At 43.6% G+C, this 14,643-nt stretch overlaps 2 protein-coding genes across 8 annotated transcripts in view; both read left to right on the top strand.

Annotated features, from left to right (window-relative positions):
* The first annotated feature begins 1,641 nt into the window (after positions 1–1,641).
* LOC137788528 (leucine-rich repeat-containing protein 30-like) lies at positions 1,642–5,134 on the top strand. The gene is made up of 7 exons (XM_068581379.1): positions 1,642–1,794; positions 2,110–2,241; positions 3,158–3,271; positions 3,831–3,965; positions 4,276–4,409; positions 4,756–4,804; positions 4,912–5,134. The coding sequence occupies exons 1-7, from the start codon at positions 1,642–1,644 to the stop codon at positions 5,059–5,061; spliced, it is 867 nt and encodes a 288-aa protein (XP_068437480.1). The 3' UTR covers positions 5,062–5,134.
* Positions 5,135–6,207: 1,073 nt separating this feature from the next.
* LOC137788484 (receptor-type tyrosine-protein phosphatase mu-like) overlaps positions 6,208–14,643 on the top strand; it is a 58,808-nt gene continuing 50,372 nt past the window's right edge. For all 7 annotated transcript variants that reach the window (XM_068581311.1, XM_068581309.1, XM_068581308.1 and 4 more), the window contains exon 1: positions 6,208–6,483. In XM_068581311.1, coding sequence (XP_068437412.1) covers positions 6,396–6,483 — 88 coding nt within the window. In that variant the 5' untranslated portion in view covers positions 6,208–6,395. The remainder of the gene's footprint in view (positions 6,484–14,643) is intronic.

Raw genomic sequence — 14,643 nt, 5'->3', positions numbered from 1 at the left:
AGACTTTGTTGAGTGTTTAGCTCGCGGTGACGGAGCTACAAGCTGATTGGCTGAAGCGGTGACGGAGCTACAAGCTGATTGGCTGAAGCGGTGATGAAGCTACAAGCTGATTGGCTGAAGCGGTGACCTAGTACGGTAGGTACTATAGTAATCTAGTAAGACTTGTACATCAGATACTATAATAATCTAGTAGACCTAGTACAGCAGGTACAATAGTAATCTAGTAGACCTAGTACAGCAGGTACTATACTATAGTAAAGTAGTCCAGCAGTCAGAGGTCTCACAGGTAGAGAGATGTTTTTTTTGGATGGAGTTTTTTGACATACATCTCCTCCTCCAACTCGTCCTTCTCCTCCTCCTTCTCCTCCTCTTCCTCCTCCTCCTCCTCCTCTTCCTCTCACATGAAAGCAGAGTGATGAGCTGAAGGGTCGTGGACACCAGCTGCGTCCTCTGATTTAACATCTCTAAAATCACTTAGACCCTCTTCCTCCTCATCCTCTTTCTCCTCTTCCTCCTCCTCTTCTTCTTCTTCTTCTTCTTCTTCTTCTTCTTCTTCTTCTTCTTCTTCTTCTTCTTCTTCTACTTCAATTATATTAATAAAAACAGACAACATTAGGACATAAACTCAGGTTATTATAGTATTTCTAACTACTTTTCACTCTTTCTTTTTTTCTAATAACTTTACAAATTATGATTTTTGCGTGTCAACAATTGATGACAAGCTCGTTGAAATGATTGACAGAAAAAAAGAACAAGAAGAAAAACATATTTGTTTGAATAAAATAAGCTTTAAATAATCTATTAGAGGTGGAAGGCTGCCCTCTAGAGGACAAATATGGAAGTGACTTAAAATCACTTCAGAACGCTCCAAAACATCATAATTATTACAACTTGTTGTACTGATTATAATACAGCATGGCAGTGTTATCAAGGTACTTGTATTGCACTACAACTCATACTTCATGTCAGAGGTACACAATGTACTTCATACTACATGTCAGAGGTACACATTGTACTTCATACTGTACTTCATCTACTGACTGTCAAATTGGTGTTGGCTGACGGACAGTAGCAACTGTGTGTGTGTGTGTGTGTGTGTGTGTGTGTGTGTGTGTGTGTGTGTGTGTGTGTGTGTGTGTGTGTGTGTGTGTAAAGGTGTCCTCTTCTCGTCTGTCCCTCAGAGTCTCTCTCTCTCTCTCAGTCGTCACTCGTTCTCTTCATCATCAGGTTCTCCTGCTTCCCTTTTACTGAACAAGATTAATTTTCATGAAGAAGACTGAAAACACCAAAAGGTATGAAACCTATTCACACGTCAGATATTAATAACATGTCTCTGTTCTTTACCTGTTCAGGTTCTCTGTTCTCTACTTGTTCTCTGTTCTCTACCTGTTCAGGTTCTCTGTTCTTTACCTGTTCAGGTACTATTTGATCCTGCAGGACTTTATCTAAACCAGAGACACCTGAGAACCTCTGAGAACTCCTGAGAACATTTGAGAACCATAACCCAGCAGAACAAGACATGTGGGCAGCAGATAAACATCTGGATCTCAAAGCTCCGTCTGGTCTTAGTGAGCAGTGATCTGACCGGAGACAAGAAGAGAAGAGGAGGAGAGAAGAGGAGGAGAGGAAGAGAGGGAGAGGATGGGAGGAACAGTGTGTAAACAGGAGGTGAAGGAGGAGAAGAGGAAGCACGTGGGTCAAGAGGACAGTCTGACGTCAGCAGACAGAATCCGTCGATTCACCGTCAAACAGTTTGGGTTCAACGTCTTAAGTCTGGCCCGCCGAGGACTGAAGGTAGGACCAGGACCTCTAACCCTGACCTAGAACCTCCTACAGAACCTAACCCAGATCCTCCTACAGAACCTAGCCCCTCTAACCCTGACCTGGAAGGTTTCTGCACAGATCTTCCAGAGCAGGTTTGTGGTAGAATCATTAAAACATAGAAGGGTTGTCTGTAGAACCAGTTGAGATGAATCTGCATCGTTCTACCAGGAATCAAAAAGGGTTCTTCTCTGGGGAGAGCAAGCTGAAGAACCCTATGTGGTCTTAGCTAGCTGTATTTCTCAGTGAGTAGTATCACTCGCGGTACTTCTACCTCTGATCCTGCAGGAAGCGCCAGAGGAACTGTGGGAGCTGTTGGAGTTGGAGAAGCTGAATCTGTCCCTCAACAGTCTGAAGGTTCTTCCTCCTCAGCTGGCCTTGCTCTCCAACCTGGTGGTTCTCAACCTGTGGGGGAACCAGGTGAACCTCCTCCTGCAACGTCCAACACACACAACATAACCAGGAGGACTTTGATGCAGGAACATGATAAACACAATATCTAACGACGTTAAAAATAATTAAAGACTAGTGCCACAGGGTTCCATGCTGGGTCCGTTAACATTTACACTACACATCAAAACACAGGAGTCTTCCTTACGAAGTACATTTACTCAGCGATTGCACTTAATTTCTTCATTTAGAACTCTTTTACTTGAGTATTTTTCTTTCACCGTACTTTTAATTACAATTCAAATGTTGCATAAAAAAGTAAATATTGTATGTTTTACTACGTGCCGGTCCCTTTTCCCAGAAGTCTTTCTTCTACTTGCATTCTCATGGCAAGGCAGTGCCCCCCTGCAGCTGCTCTTGGCTCTGGATAAATAAAGATTATAATCCCCCCGTGATCCATCAGGATCCAGTTACTGTCACCCCCCTCTTCCCTCATCAACCTTCAATTCAGTTGTATGGAGAAAGCCGACGCCCTCTTCAGGCTTCATTACAGCCACAGTACCACTATTTAAATACCTAGAATGCATCATATGATTATGCTGCATATATTTTATCATGCTGCATGATAAAACATCTTTATACATTAGATTACATTTCATTTAGCTGACGCTTTTATCCCCAAAAAAAGATAAAGTATCATGAAACCTGACCTAAAAAGTCTTTAGAATGTTCTAATTATGGTTATAAAGCCTTATGATTATGTATGAGTGCTTATTACTATACGTATATGTTGCTATAATCAGATTATCACAAGTTGCAAGTATGTTTCTAAAGCATATTAGATATGCGTCATAAAAAGTCACACCATACTTTCTTTATTGTGATTTTTAATGAAGTCTGATGTTTATTACTGTTTGTTGTTGTTGTTGTTGTTGTTTGTGAGCAGCTCAGCAGCCTGCCGGCAGAGATTGGACAGCTAAAGAGACTCAGAGTTTTATTTGCCTACAGAAACCGACTGAGTGAAGTTCCTGAAGAGCTGGGAGCCTGTACACAACTTGAGGTAGTGCAAATACTGCTGTGAATACTTCTACTACTGCTATAAATACTACTGTTCGCTCTGCTTTCACATTCAGACAGTGCTTGGAGAAGTTCCCCAAGGTGCTTAGAGAAGTTCACCATGGTACATGGAGAGGTTCCCCCAACATGCCTGAAGAGGTTACCAAGAGGTGCTTGGAGAGGTTAACCAAAAGGCGCTTGGAGAGGTTCCCCCATGGTGGTTGGAGAGGTTACCCAATGGTTCTTGAAGAGGTTACCCAATGGTTCTTGAAGCGGTTACCCCCAGGGTGCTTGGAGAAGTTCTCCCATGGTGGTTGGAGAGGTTACCCAATGGTTCTTGAAGAGGTTACCCAATGGTTCTTGAAGAGGTTACCCAATGGTTCTTGAAGAGGTTACCCAATGGTTCTTGGAGAGGTTACCCAATGGTTCTTGGAGAGGTTACCCCCAGGGTGCTTGAATGAATCTATCCCTCTCATGAATCATGAGGGGGATAAATACTATTTAAGACCGCAGTATGAAATGCCAATGTGTTTGAATAAATCAACATTGTTTCTGTCTCTCAGGTTCTGAGTCTGGCCAACAACCAGCTGTCCTCGCTGCCTGCGTCTCTCTCCACTCTGACCCGACTGAGGAAGCTCAACCTCAGCCACAACCACATCGCTCACATCCCGGGCTGCGTTTACAGCATGAAGGCTCTGGTGAGTGAGTACGATGGTGTGGAGGGCGAATCCACAGGGACGACTTCCTGCTGTAGGGGTCAGAACACATGAACACATGAGAACAGCTTCAGAAACGTCTCCTCCAGCCTACATCACGTACACCTGTCAGTCACCCAAAATGCCCGAGAGCAGAGCGTTGGATTCAGCCAAAAAAAGGTCAAAGACACCGTTTCAGAGAACATGTCCTACTTGCTCGAGGGCCCTAATGGACGGAGCTTTAGATATTGATTGAGTCGGGTAAAGCCTGAGAACCACCTTTTCATCGTTGTTCACTCTTCTGTCCCTGCAGGTGTTCCTCCACCTGGCCTGTAACCGTCTGGATAACCTGGCGGAGAACATTCAGGCTCTGGTGGAGCTCAAAATCCTTATTGTGGAGGGAAACTCACTTCACTCTCTGCCAAAGGCCCTCTGCAGTCTCACCAGGTAACACCACCTCACCAGGTAGCATCACCTGGTAACACTACCTCACCAGGTAACATCCCCAGGCCACACCACCTCACCAGGTAACATCACCGGGTAACACCACCTCACCAGGTAACATCACCTCACCAGGTAACATCCCCTCACCAGGTAACGTCACCAGGTAAAATCACCTCACTTGGTAACATCACCTCACTAGGTAACATCACCTCACCAGATAACTTCACCTCACCAGGTAACACCACCTCACCAGGTAACATCACCTCACCAGGTAACACCACCTCACCAGGTATCATCACTTCCTGGCACCAGCTGTCAAAAACAATGAGTCTGATTTGATCTCTTTCAGGTTGGAGTTGCTGAATCTGGACTTCAACAACATTAAGGATGTCCCGCAGGTAAAGTTTGAAATCATTCACAGAAAAACATATTTGTTAATAATAATAAATACTCTTTCACACATGCTATTTGTTATTAATAGTAATAATAATGGTTCACACATCAGGAGCTGCACCTGCTGACCCGGCTGCAGAAGCTGGCGTGTCACCCTCTGGACTCCGGCCTCCACATCGTCCACAACCCGCTGATAAAGCCAGTGAAGGAGGTTCTGGAGGGCGGGCTAAGCAGCCTGTTCACCTACCTGAGAGCGGGATAGACGGCTATCACCTGTACTCACCTGAGAGCGGGGGCAGCCTTTCTTTATACCTGAGAGTTGCATACAGGTGTGGGCGGGGCTTTCTCTATACCTGAGAGCTGCACAGGCGTTATCCCTTTTCAGTCTTTCTTTTCTGTATATTAGATGCTTGCTTTACTTATTGTGTTGTATGTAATAATTGACTGAATAAAACACATAATATAATGACATTTTGCTTTAAAAAAGAAAAAAAGATGTCACTGTTGATGCTGCACACTCACAATTATGCATTATTGTAACAAACATTTTCGTGATGATGATGATAATTATAATAATAATCCTCATCAGGCCGTCGTTCCCAGCGCGTCCAGCAGGTGGCAGCACAGAAACTCCTTCATTCATCACTTCATTCACTCCTTCATTTACTTCTTCATTCACTCCTTCATTTATCACTCACATAAATATACATAAACAAGCATAAAAAATAAACAAACATAAACAAACATAAATGTACATAAACACGCACGTACATGTACACACACACACCCACACACACACACACACACGCACACACTAATGGACAGGAGGCGCTTGCAGGACGCAACGCGGCCAGCAGGGGGCAGCAGCGTGACGTCACACTCAGATTTAATAAAAACTTTCAAATAGAAAGTCTCTTCAATACTAAAATATTAACATATTAACATATAAATATAAAGTATATATGATACTACAATATATCAATTATTAATATTAATAGTGTTGTACTATTATTAAAAATAAAAGATAGGTGGATTTTATAATAATAACGTATTTCTTTATCTAAAAATAAATAGGTAAGATTCTCTCTTTTTTTTTCCTTTCTTTCTCTGTCTGTCTGTCTGTCTGCCTGTCTGTCTGTCTCACTCTCTCTCTCTCTCTTTCTCTCTCTCTACCTGTCTCTCTGATTCTCTCTATCTGTCTCTCTCTTTTTTTCTCTTTCTCTTTTCTCTCTGTCTGTCTCTCTTTTCTATCTTCCTCTCTCTCTCTCTCTCTCTCTCTCTCTTCTCTCTTTTTCCCTCTCTTTTTCCCTCTCTCTCTATCTTACTCTCTCTCTCTCTCTTGTGCCCCCTACCCCCCCCCCCCCCCCATCTGTGACGTCAGCAGCAGCTCGGTAAGGAGTCAGTCTCTCCGGTCAGGAGAGAAACGGAGGAGAAGAAAGGAGAGAGAGAGAGATAACCCGTATGTGTGTGTGTGTCTGTCTGTCCGCGTGAGAGACAGACAGGACCCACAGAAAGAGAAGGAGGAGAAGAGGAGAAGAGGAGGAAGAGCGGGGGGAAGAAGAACTTTTCCTCGCGCTCCGAGATCTCGGTGTGGAAATGGAGCGCGCTGGAACTTTGCTGCTGCGCGCGGGGCTCGTGCTGCTTTCACTGGGGCTGACGCGCGCGCGCGCGGACCCCTTCAAAGGTAAGCGGGCACGCGGGTCCGAGGGTCCGGGTCTGAGAGTGAGGGTCCGGTTCTGAGTGTCCAGGGTTCGGTTCTCGGTCTGGAGGGTTCCGGTTCTGAGTGTCCAATGTCCGGGTCTCGGTCTGGAGGGGTCCGGTTCTGAGTGTCCGGGGTTCGGGTCTCGGTCTGGAGGGGTCCGGTTCTGAGTGTGTGGGGTTTGGGTCTAGGTCTGGAGGTTCCGGGTCTAGGTCTGGAGGGTCTGGGTCTAGGTCTGGAGGGGCGGTGTTTAAACATGGGAGTTGTTTCTGTGTGTCGGCATCCAAGTTTCCAGCTGGAAAATCTCCTCCTCTTCCTCCTCCTCACGTCTTCTTCTTCTTCTTCTTCTTCTTCTTCTTCTTCTTCTTCTTCTTCTTCTTCTTCTTCTTCTTCTTCTTTTTCTCTTCCTCCTCCTCACGTCTTCTTCTTCTTCTTCTTTATCATCTTTTTCTTCATCTTCTCCTTCTTCCTCCTCTTCCTCCTCACGTCTTCTTCTTCCTTCTTCTCTTCCTCCTCCTCACGTCTTCTTCTTCATCTTCTTCTTCCTCCTCCTCCTTCTTCCTCCTCTTCCTCCTCACGTCTTCTTCCATTGCTTCAGTTTTTTAGCTCTGAAAAACTTTTCTACAGAATACTACATAGAATACTGCAGCAAAAGTAAATATAGCAAAAATACTGTGAACAAATATACGACAAATTTATAAAACATTGTAATATAGAAACAGTGTAATATATAAAATATTGTAATATAGAAACATTGTAATATATAAAATATTGTAATATAGGAACATTGTAATATTGAAACAATGTTATATATAAAATATTGTAATATTTAAACACTGTAATATATACAATATTGTAATATAGAAACATTGTAATATTGAAACAATATAATATATAAAACATTGTAATATAGAAACAATGCAATATATAAAACATTGTAATATAGAAACACTGTATAAAACATTGTAATTTAGAAACATTGAAATATAGAAACATTCTACTATTGAAACATTGTAAAATATACAACATTGTAATATAAAAACATTTTAAATAAAAAAAATTGGTGAGAAAAAAAACAGTGTATAAATATATAGGTACTGCAAAAAAAGCTAATAAAATACTGCCAGTAGCAGTACTGAGTAGTATTCTGTTGAGGAAAACTGCTTCTTGACAATGTTCCAACCCAGTAGAACCTGGTAAAACCTCTACACAAAATAGAGCCCAGTAGAACCCATGTACGGAATAGAGCCCAGTAGAACCCATGTACAGAATAGAGCCCAGTAGAACCCATGTATGGAATAGAGCCCAGTAGAACCCATGTACAGAATAGAGACCAGTTGAACCCATCTATGGAATAGAGCCCAGTAGAACCCATGTACAGAATAGAGCCCAGTAGAACCCATGTATGGAATAGAGCCCAGTAGAACCCATGTACAGAATAGAGCCCAGTAGAACCCATGTATGGAATAGAGCCCAGTAGAACCCATGTACAGAATAGAGACCAGTAGAACCCATCTATGGAATAGAGCCCGGTAGAACACGTGTACAGAATAGAGCCCAGTAGAACCCATGTATGGAATAGAGCCCAGTAGAACCCATCTACGGAATACAGCCCAGTAGAACCCATGTATGGAATAGAGCCCAGTAGAACACGTGTACAGAATAGAGCCCAGTAGAACCCATGTATGGAATAGAGCCCAGTAGAACCCATCTACGGAATACAGCCCAGTAGAACCCATGTACAGACTAGACTCCAGTAGAACTCAGTAGAACCCATGTATAGAGTATAACCCATCTAAGGAAAAGAGCGCAGTAGAACCTATTAAAATCCAGTTGGACCTAGTACAACCCATGTATAGAATAGAGCCCAGTAAAACCCAGTAGAACTCAGTATTACCCATGTCTGGTATATAGCCCAGTAGAGTCCAATATAACTCAGTAGAGCCCAGTAGAACCCAATATAATCCAGTAGAACCCATGTACAGATTAGAAACCCGTAGAACTCATAAATGAAGCAGAACCCAGTAGAACTCATGAATGTAGTTTGTAGTTGTGTGTCTCTCTGTAGTTGTGTGTCTCTCTGTAGTTGTGTGCCTCTTTGTAGTTGTGTGCCTCTTTGTAGTTGTGTGTCTCTCTGTAGTTGTGTGTCTCTCTGTAGTTGTGTGTCTCTCTGTAGTTGTGTGCCTCTTTGTAGTTGTGTTTCTCTCTGTAGTTGTGTGTCTCTCTTTATGTGTGTGTTTCTTTATAGTTGTGTGTCTCTCTGTAGTTGTGTGTCTCTCCGTAGTTGTGTCTCTCTGTAGTTGTGTGTCTCTTTGTAGTTGTGTGCCTCTTTGTAGTTGTGTGCCTCTTTGTAGTTGTGTGTCTCTCTGTAGTTGTTTGTCTCTTTGTAGTTGTGTGCCTCTTTGTAGTTGTGTGCCTCTCTGTAGTTGTGTGTCTCTGTAGTTGTGTGTCTCTTCACAGCAGTGGAACGTTCAAAACCTTAAAAGTGAACAGTGATAGAGAGAAAGGTGTCTGTAATTAGAGCACTACTGTTAACTCAGCAACACAGACACACACACACACACACACACACACACACACACACACACACACTCCCTGATGACCTGGTGTGTCCAGGTTCAGGACTGTCGCTGATTCAGGACTTTACCTTTTTCTCCTGTGTGTGTGTGTGTGTGTGTGTGTGTGTGTGTGTGTATATGTGTGTTTGTGGTGTGTGTGTGTGTGCTTGTGTGTGTGTGTGTGTGTGTGTGTGCAGTCAGCTCTTTGTTCTGTCTCGTCAGGGTTTTAATGAAGCTCACAGATTAAACTCACAGTAAAGTCAGGTGTGTGTGTGTGTGTTAGTGTGTTTGTGTGCGTGTGTTAGTGTGAGTGTGTGTGCGTGTGTGTTAGTGTGTTTGTGCGTGTGTGTTAGTTTGTATGTGTGTGTGTTTATGTGCGCGTGTATGTTTGTGTGTGTATCTTTGATAACGCCATGAAGTCCTTTCAAAATAAAGCTCTGTGGCACCATGAAGTCCTTTCATAATAAAGCTCTGTCCTCACAGGACGACCCTACATCGGAAGAGAAACTCGTTCATTGATCATCAAATATTGATCATCAGATAATGATCTTCAGATATTAATCATCAGATCGTTGATCATCAGATTTTGATCATCAAATATTCATCATCGGATATTGATCATCAGATCATTGATCATCAGGTTGTTGATCATAAGATATTGTTTATCCAATATTGATAATCAGATATTCATCATCAGATCATTGATAATCAGGTCGTTGGTGTTAGATGACTGGTGCTCCAGCAGCATGAAGACGAATAAAACGTCCTCCTCTTCCTCATCTTCCTCCTCTTCCTCGCCTCCCGCCTCTACTTTCATGCTTCATGTTTGTATTTCAGTAATTTAAAAAATGCATAAATCTTTGTTGGCTTTAATCTCCCCACAAATCCACAGTAGTTATCTGCAGCGGCAGCAGGAGTTCCTGAATGCAGCAGGACTTCCTGTGTGTGTCTGCGGTCGGTCCGGGTCGGATTAGAGCCGACGGGCCGATCCCGACGGCCTCTGCGCCGCGATCGGCCCGCCGGCCTCTGGGATTAACGCGGCGCCTTCAGACGCCCCGCGGGGATTAAAGCAGCCGGATCAGAGCTCCTTTTGTTTAACCACAGAGATGAGATAGAAGAGGAGGCTTTGTGGCTCACACGTCCCCCGGTCCCTGAACGCATCGCTCCAGATGTTTATACTGCAAAGAAAATTTATATGAATCATGCAAGATATATACACACATATATACTACATATATACACACATATATACACATAAACTACATACACACACACACACACACATAAATACTACATATATACACATATACTACATGGATATACACATATACACATAGAAATATACACATGTACACATAAATATTTAAGTCCGGGGTCCTCACTGTGGGGGTCCTCACATTGAAAATCCCCACGAGGCCGGGGTCCCCACAGTGTAGGTGGTGGAGGGTCCCTACATTGGGCGTCCTCACATTAGGAGAGTATGGGGGGGTCCTCAGAGTGGGGGTCCTTACAGTGTGTGTGTGTGTGTGTGAGGAGGTGTGTGTGTGGGGGCGAGTGTGGGTCCTCACATTGAGGGTCCTCTTAGTGGAGGGTCCCCACTTTGGGGGTTCCCACAGTGGAGAGTCCCCACATTGAGGGTCACGGCGGCAGATTTGGACGCTCCTCGTTTTCGTTCTTCTTTCTTTCTTAAGAGATTAAAACATGTCTCCAACAGAGAAAGAGAGAGAGAGAGAGAGAGAGAGAGAGAGAGAGAGAGAGAGAGTGTGTGTGTGTGTGTGTGTGTGAATGTGTGTTAATCCCTGTCCGAGATGTCATTCTGATTAGTGTTGTGGTCTAAATCCCTGATCATATTCATAGGATTATTGTTTGAAGATGTGTGTGTGTGTGTGTGTGTGTGTGTGTGTGTGTGTGTGTGTGTGTGTGTGTGTGTGTGTGGGATTTTGTGTGTGTGTGTGTGAGATGACTTGAAGACAGAAGTAATGACATAGGGATTAGTGTGAGATCTTAAACCGGGACAAAGACGGGAAACATGGGAAAGTTACTTTTACTCGTAAATCATGATGAGGTAAAGATGAACATGAACATGGAGGACGAGAGGACAAGAAGAGTAGAGGACTAGAGGACAAGAAGAGTAGAGGACTAGTGGACAAGAAGACAGAGGACTACAGAACAAGAAGACTAGAGGACAAGAGGACTCTCTCTCTCTCTCTCTCTCTCTCTCTCTCTCTCTCTCTCTCTCTCTCTCTTCAGTGCCGAAGGTGAAATAAAAAGAAAGGAAGGATAAATATTTCAGTATGGTTTTAATGCTTTTCTTTTTATCATAATCATTATGATAATTACCAGCAAAAGTGCTGCCAGCTAACACTCTCTCTCTCTCACACACACACACACACACACACACACACACACACACACACACACACACACACACACACACACAGATATTAGCTGCGTATGAATATTTACTGTAGTAATATGGGTTAAATAGCAGCTTCTGGGCCTGACTCCCTGTAGGCTTCACTGTGTTTGTGTGTGTGTGTGTGTGTGTGTGTGTGTGTGTGTGTGTGTGTGTGTGTGTGTGTGTGTGTGTGTGTGTGTGTGTGTGTTCTTAAATATTAATCATGTTTCACTGGAATCCGAAGTTGGTTGAGAAGTTGGATGTTTTTAGTCTTCTATTCCACACTCTACTGGTTCCAGACTCTACTGGTTCCAGACTCTACTGGTTCCAGACTTTACTGGTTCCAGACTTTACTGGTGCATTCACTGCCATCTGTAAACACCAGTGCTGCTGAGCTCAGTGTGTGTCTGCCTTCTGAGATGCCTTTCTAGGTCACTGTGTGTGTGTGTGTGTGTGTGTGTGTGTGTGTGTGTGTGTGTGTGTGTGTGTGTGTGTGAGGTGAAGAGGTTAAAGACCTCCCACATTGTCTCAGAGAAAGAGAGGAAACTGGGAAACAATAAAAGAACAGAATATGTTTATGATTCTGTACAACGCACGCACACAACACAACACACTCACACACACACACACATACACATACACACACACACACAGACAGACAGACAGACAGACAGACAGACAGACAGACAGGTAAAAGCAGGCAGGTCTAAGTGCTCTCTACACTCGCAGCAGCTTAACATTAGTGGTCGACCGCCATGAGGAAGCTGCAGGCAATAAACAGGACTGCTTCCAGAGTGTGTGTGTGTGTGTGTGTGTGTGTGTGTGTGTGTGTGTGTGTTCATCGTGAACAGAAAGTGTTTCACTCACACATACAGATGAGCAGCTCCACTTTCAACAGAGTTTCAATACATTGGTGCATAGTTTACATACAGGAGGACTGTCTTCTGTTGGTTTCTAGTGTCCACATCCGGCAACATGTCTCTACATGTCTCTACCTGTCTCCACACGTCTCTACACGCCTCTACACATTGTAACATGTCTCCACATGTCTCTACACGTCTCTACACGCCTCTACATGTCTCTACACATTGTAACATGTCTCCACATGTCTCTACATGTCTCTACACGTCTCTACACGTCTCCACCAGTTGCATGTTTTGCTCTCAGACTTCAACGTGTACTTCCCGTCTCTGTGGCCTGAAGTCAGACCTGCTGTTCCTCTGTGTGTGTGTGTGTGTGTGTGTGTGTGTGTGTGTGTGTGTGTGTGTGTTGTATCACACTGCGCTGTGTTGTGTGCGTCCTGTGGGAGCAGACCTTTGCAGCCTCTGCCAGGCTGAATGATCTCCCTGCTGGAGGACAGACATGACCTTCAGTGAGGAAGACTCTGTCCTCTTCCTCAGCTTGAGGTGTCATCCTTGACATTTACACCGCTCTGTGTTCATCTCTTATTTGTTGTATTAATTGTCTGCCGATTTGTCTGGACACTCTGAAGTCCTGCGGTTTCTCTGCAGAACGTCCTCTGTGGAACCGTCTCTGTTGGCCTGGTTCTGCGGTTCTAGATAACAGAACATTAGTTAAAGCAGCACATTGAGTTAGATGTTGAGAGAATAGAAGAAGATTTAGTGAGCTTCAGGAAAGCTGCAGACAATCTGCTGCTGTATTGATCACTGCACACACACACACACTCACACACACACACACACACACACACACACACACACACACTCTCTCTCTCTCACACACACACACACTCACACACACACCACACTTTTATTATGACTCAGCAGGACAGAAAAAGTCCTCTAAATGTCTCTTTCTCTTGCTGCTTTACTCTTCTCATTCTTCATCATCTCTTTCTTCTCCTCCTCCTCTTCCTCCTTCATCATCTCCTACTTTTTCTTCTCCTCCTCCTTTTTCCTTTTCGTCTTCCTCCTTCCTCATCATATCCCTTCTCTTCCTCCTCCTCTTCCTCCTCTTGTCAGTATAATCACAGATAATTAGTCTCATAGTTGAGTCTTTGTCACTTGTTTTTATATTTATTATTCATAAACATCTGAACATTATTATGATAAATCTCTATGCCATAGAACACATTTCTAGAATACAGTACCCAGCATGCATCAGCAACAATCCCACAATCCCCTTGTGACATTGATGTCAGTGTCTTCTTTCTTCTTATCTGGAACACAGTTTAATCTGACATGTTCTGCTTTATGATACGTCCTAATCTCTGTTTCTTATAAAGCCTGCCGTTTGTGCGTGTGTCTGTGTGTGTGTGTGTGTGTCTGTGTGTGTGTGTGTGTTTAAAGAAGCCCATCTGTTGTCTTTGGATCATTTTCATGTTTTAATTAAGAGTCAATCCGGTAACGAGGGTCCCGGTCTCCTTGTGTATGATATATATATATATATATATATATATATATATATATATATATATATATATATATATATATATATATATATATATATATATTCATAACTATAGTATAGTAGTATAGTAAATGTGCTGTTAGTGGTAATCGAGTTGGTCCAAAAGAGAAAGGTAGAGGACCTGTAATGGAGCCCTGGGGGATGCCAGAGTGATGACCCGGGTCAGGGTTAACATAACTAACATAACCCTAACCCGGGCCAGGGTTGTGTTAGTAAAGTTTGTCATGCTTTCAGACTCCATGTTTTTAATATCTTGTGATCAGTAATCCTCTCTCAGAGATCCGTAACAACTCACCAGCTGCTTGAATATGAAAATCATCTTTTGAGCATTTTCCCTCGAAATCTACTTCTCTTCATGGTCCAGGACCTTTGGAGCCGAACATATATCTGCTCTTGTGCTCTCTGTATATTTGGCTTGTTATGAACTCAAATGAACAATTGTGCATCACTTGGAGTCCACCAGTGAACAAGTCAGTGTTCCTGCTGGACATGAAGACGGGGTGACAGCTGGTGACAGCTGGTGTCCTCTGGTTCACAGACAGTCTGACTGATGAGGACGGACAGCAGACACACGGACTCACGCACACCTCCGCTGGCCATCGTCACTCACACACTTCTTTAAACACACAGCGTGAAGCTGCTTCTGGTTTTGTGGGCGTGAAGGGAAGCGCATCGGGAACGTCTCTTTTTATATCTGTTACTGCCAGACATAGCTCAGGAACGTTCTCCTCCTGCGGTTCCCATGGAAGAAGTCATGAA

The sequence above is a fragment of the Clinocottus analis genome, unplaced genomic scaffold (assembly GCF_023055335.1).
Source record: "Clinocottus analis isolate CAN_PGR_092001 unplaced genomic scaffold, fCliAna1.0.p SCAF_18, whole genome shotgun sequence".
NCBI lineage: Eukaryota > Metazoa > Chordata > Actinopteri > Perciformes > Cottidae > Clinocottus > Clinocottus analis.
The sequence above is the reverse complement of the archived record's forward strand: the minus strand, read 5'-3'. Positions and strand labels throughout refer to the sequence as shown.

Coding starts and splice junctions, on each gene's coding strand:
- LOC137788528 (XM_068581379.1), top strand. CDS start 1,642: ATGGGAGGAACAGTGTGTAAACAGGAGGTGAAGGAGGAGAAGAGGAAG. Junction 2,242..3,157: donor TCAACCTGTGGGGGAACCAG/GTGAACCTCCTC, acceptor GTTTGTGAGCAG/CTCAGCAGCCTGCCGGCAGA. Junction 4,805..4,911: donor ACATTAAGGATGTCCCGCAG/GTAAAGTTTGAA, acceptor TTCACACATCAG/GAGCTGCACCTGCTGACCCG.